The sequence below is a fragment of the Monopterus albus genome, unplaced genomic scaffold (genome assembly GCF_001952655.1).
Source record: "Monopterus albus unplaced genomic scaffold, M_albus_1.0 scaffold65.1, whole genome shotgun sequence".
Taxonomy (NCBI): Eukaryota; Metazoa; Chordata; class Actinopteri; order Synbranchiformes; family Synbranchidae; genus Monopterus; species Monopterus albus.
Window position 1 is genome coordinate 2,678,907 of NW_018127945.1, and position 4,427 is coordinate 2,683,333.

Sequence of the window (4,427 nt, forward strand, 5' to 3'; positions counted from 1 at the left end):
GACACTTTATTTGGTGAGTGACCCTTTTGGTAGGAAAGCTATAAACAGCAAATTGATTGCTAAGATGTGCTTTCTGCATCACTGTCTGGTATGGCAGCACTACTGCTATGGACCGCAAGCGCCTGCAGAGAGTGATAAAGACTGTTGAGAAGATCGCCAGGACTCCACTGCCCTCTCTGAAGAGCATTTACCACCACAGGGTGTGTAGGAAAGCTGCCTCCATCCTCAAAGATCCCACCCACCCCCAGCAGGACTGTTCACTTCTCCACCCTCTGGCCAGAGGTTCAGAAGTGTGAAATGTAGGACCACTAGACTGAAAAACTCTTTCTTTCCCTCTGCCATCAGACTCCTAAACAGCTGAGGAGTTTATTACCAGGAAATATGTCATGTACTGTTTACATTCTTAATTGCACATTGACTGTTGACTGCTGCACATGCTGCTCCCATGCAGAATACATTCTGTTATATTCTTATATATTTTTATTATATCTCTGCATTTGCTGCTTAAAGTGCCTTAGATTTTGTGTTCTTTATTTATCTACTTTATATTTCATTTGTATTTTGTGGCATTCATGTGAACAGCAAAGTAAGAATTTCATTGTACAGGAAAACACGTTTTCTAACTGTGCATATGACAAATAAACACTTTGAACTTTGCTATGGGACCAACATGCTGACATTTGCTTTATTTAACACACAGAGAGAGTATGTAATAAAAATCATACCTTGCCTATGACACCAGAGTTAGGACTGAGATTATCATTAAGAAAGGCAAATTCAAATTTGAAAATTACAGTTGCATGTTGTATATACATGACATGGAATTATATGCTTGGTATTTGGTCTCTCTCTCCTCCAGACTGATTTCCTGGACTTCACAGTGGACACAGTGTTACTGCTTCACCAGGCTTCCAAGCAGGGTCAGAGGCCAGTGTGGAGGTTTGTTTGAGCCTCATCAACTGGGGGAAGTGAGATGCCAACTCAGCCTGTCCTCAGCAATTGGTGGTGAATATACAGTATCTTTCCATTATATGGAATCTGCCACCCTCCCAATGCCCAGGACTGGTTGCAACATCACGGTCCCATTTAAGAACATGTTCCTGCAGACCACTGCTTTTTCCTTTCAGGTAAAGAACTAAAGTTTTAAAATGTTACATTTCTGGAAATGCATTAGTTCAACTGTGAATAAAAGGGATTAACAAGATTCCAAAACAGCCACCTTGCAGAAAGCCGATATACTGTTTCTTATACTCCAAAGAATTACTCAGGCTCATTTTCTTTCAGTCTTTTACAGTGAGTGCACTGCCAGCTAGCATGAAGCAAACTAATTTAAATTTATTTTTTAAACACGGTGATGCAGTCTGGCTTTATACTCTTATTTGACAGCTGTTACTCCTCTTTACCCCAGATATACTGTACCTAAAGTTGCTTCTACAAAATGCTTCTATTCAATTAATTTGCCCAATATTATACTGTATCTGCACTTGGTCTAACCAGAGCCTTATTTACCCCTCTCCTAGGTGAACAACCTCTGTTTTACTATCAAAGGGATGGACACCATCGTCTCCAAAATGACAGAAAACATACTGTCTGAGGCCCCTGCTGGAGACTTTCCAGGGCCGTGGTTTGGCAAGTTGATCATCTCCAGCCAGCGCTCTGAAGGCCACCCCAAGCCCTGCTCATGGGTCTATTACCTGAAGGGGGTCCGCTTTGAGTCGTCTTAGAAAGAGACATGTACACTAACAAAAGGATGCACACACAGATGTCAGAATGAATGCAAATAGGCCACCCCGTGGACTCAGTTCTTTACTGTGTATGTTTTGTGAAGCTTCATGTGTTGTCATTTAGTCAGTGTCTGAACAATGTTAATGCCAAAAATTTCACTGTGTGTATTTATGTGGTTTAAATAATTAGTGCCTTCATGAATTAATAATTTGAATAAATCCTGCAGAGAAAACCTGCCCATGACTATCACCACACACTCATTTCCACAGGGGGGCAATCACGTCCAGTGATTTCCTCTTGACTCCCAGGTAGTGGTTCTCCAGTGATGGAGGAAAATACATAATTTACCAGACTTTTTTGCTTTTTGGCCTTCTCCATAAGATGAGTGTTTAAGTGTCAACTTTCCACCAGGAGATAAGTTGTCTAAACCACTCTGTGTAGGCAAGACTAGCTACTAGGCTAAAAGGGCAGAGCTGGGGGAGACACTCATTACCAAAGGTTAGATCTGTCACATTACACACACACACACACACACACACAAACCATTCATGGGGAGCTGAGTGACAGTTTAAAAAGACACTGCTCTTACTCTGAGAGCAAATCCTCTGATCATCCCATTAGACAAAACATACATCTCCTGTGAGTGTTTAAAAGAAGGAAAGGAAATATATTGTCTTTGTTCAGACATTAAAAACCGTGAGTAGAGTGGATGTAATCCTGTCTTACATTGCTTGGATTGCTTACTGACAATAAACCCAGAGGAGGGAATTGCTGTCTTGGGGCACAGGGCCTTTACAGTCAGGGCTGTGGAATGATCTGCCTGAGTATACAAGGCTTGCTGAGTCAATATCGTATTTGCTGAATTATGCTGAGCTGCCTTTTATTTTTATTTTTATTTTTTATTTGTACCACTGTTTTGCTTAGCTGTTGTACAGCGCTTTGTACTTTTGTTTGATCTTATTTTTTTACTTTCGAAGTGTCCTAATGCTGACCACTCACCTCTGAATGGATCACAACAGATAATATTTTTACACCGCGATGAATATATTTACTCAAAATATGATTTCACCGAAATTAAATAACCGTGTAGTAATAGAGTATGACGCACCGTGAATTCTAGTACGTGCAAACAGTCCCTACAAACTCTCCAAGCCACAGAAATGACCCGTTATCTTTACTCGATAGATAGTAGTAGGTGTTAGAAGTCATATAGCGTGGGCGGGTTGTTTTGGGTTGGGTGATGTTGTGATGTAAGAGAGAAGGTGGGGTGTAACCCCCTCCCTCGTAGAGCGCAGTATGAGCGCTCCGCAGGAAAAGGATGTGTGAGCAGGCAGCTCGCTACTGTAGGGACGGAGTCCACAAACTGCTCAACAAAGAACAAGCCAAACTTCGAGCCCAAGAAACCCGCGAGCAGCCGAATCCCGTAGCCGGTCAGGACAGCGAGCCCGCGACGGCAGCGCAGTCCGGAAACAGCGGCGCCCAGCCCGGTGGAATCGACGGGCTCGTCCGCTGGATCGTCACCAAAATGAGCGACAACAAGAACATCTCCAGCCGGGAGTACGCCTCCAGCAAGGAGGAGGTGGCCGTGGCTCAGGAGCAATTCTTCGCCCCGGAACCGCGAAGAGGCATCTCTGTTATTTTGGATGTGAGTATAGAGACCATCAGCCTGAGAGGATTAGGGGGGTGGGTACGCGGGATGAAGACATCCAGTGAGCAGTGTGTAAGGACCGGTGCAGTGCGTACTTACGCACAGACACAATGTTGCAATTAGTGCAGTTAGTAATGCACAGTCTTGCAGCTCGAGCTTAGCTGAGTAGGCGGGAGCTTTGCCCGGTTAACTGACACGAAATGTACACGACTCGGAAACATTTTCATCTTTCTCCACGTTGGCCCATTCAAAAATTCAGTGTACAGCTCGTATCTCATTGAACAGTACTCTCTGATGCTTCGCATCTTAGTGAACAATGCGTGGTTTAACTTGCAAACTTTTCTATAGAACCAAATGTTTATAAAAGCCAGTGCAATTCTGCCTTACATGTAGTTTTACATGTCTTACTCGGTGCGAAGGGAGTATAGCGCACACTGGCACGTTTCTACGTGAGCAGCTATACCCACAGTCAAGACAATTTTAACATACGTTAATTATTAATGAAAATGTCTTGCTACCATATTTTATTTATCACTTAACCACAACCCATTTTATCCCAACACATTATAGATAAACCTTAACAAAGATGCAGCCACCTTGTCTTAAATGTTTTCCCTGGAGATTTTTTTTTTACAGACCCTGACCATGACCCAAATAGAAGAAGGGGTCCATGGAAAACTAATTAGGATCAAGACCAGAGGGCCAGTGTATCCTAGTAAACCAATTCTGTGCGTTTGTGTGCTACAGTGTGCGTGTGTAGCGTAATTTGCTGCTAATACCCTCTCCTTGACCAAGAGTGGGCCCATACAGGTAGTGCACAGGGTTTTCATAAACTTTGGACCCAGAATGGCTCTTTGACCTAGTTCTAATGTGTGACACAGGTCTGGTCATTTTACACCTGGTCTCAGAGACGCTGTTTGTCTGAAGTTAAAGAACATACAACAACATCAACAACAACAATCATACAACATTTGATTAAGAAGCATTTTCCAAACATAAACTGCACCTTAAAGATTAGGTGAGGAGGAATTTGCTTTTCTCTGTTTTATCTACA

General features: G+C 42.9%; 2 protein-coding genes across 3 annotated transcripts in view; both read left to right on the forward strand.

Moving 5' to 3' along the window:
- Positions 1 to 1,037: 1,037 nt before the first annotated feature.
- On the forward strand, positions 1,038 to 1,961 carry LOC109962591 (hydrocephalus-inducing protein-like). Its single transcript, XM_020604450.1, has 2 exons — positions 1,038 to 1,127; positions 1,521 to 1,961. Exons 1-2 carry the CDS (start codon positions 1,053 to 1,055, stop codon positions 1,722 to 1,724), a joined length of 279 nt encoding a protein of 92 aa, XP_020460106.1. The 5' UTR covers positions 1,038 to 1,052; the 3' UTR covers positions 1,725 to 1,961.
- Positions 1,962 to 2,989: 1,028 nt separating this feature from the next.
- The window catches only part of necab2 (N-terminal EF-hand calcium binding protein 2), a 199,233-nt gene continuing 197,795 nt past the window's right edge, over positions 2,990 to 4,427 (forward strand). Inside the window, exon 1 of one of the 2 annotated variants that reach the window (XM_020604323.1) lies at positions 2,990 to 3,370. In XM_020604323.1, the coding sequence (XP_020459979.1) occupies positions 3,044 to 3,370 (327 nt within the window). In that variant the 5' untranslated portion in view covers positions 2,990 to 3,043. The remainder of the gene's footprint in view (positions 3,371 to 4,427) is intronic. The other variant, XM_020604322.1, reaches the window with a different exon arrangement.

Excerpts from the sequence above, each read along its gene's own strand:
- LOC109962591 (XM_020604450.1), top strand. The coding sequence starts at position 1,053 with ATGCCCAGGACTGGTTGCAACATCACGGTCCCATTTAAGAACATGTTC. Across the intron at positions 1,128-1,520 it reads CCACTGCTTTTTCCTTTCAG|GTGAACAACCTCTGTTTTAC; the intron begins GTAAAGAACTAA and ends CCCCTCTCCTAG.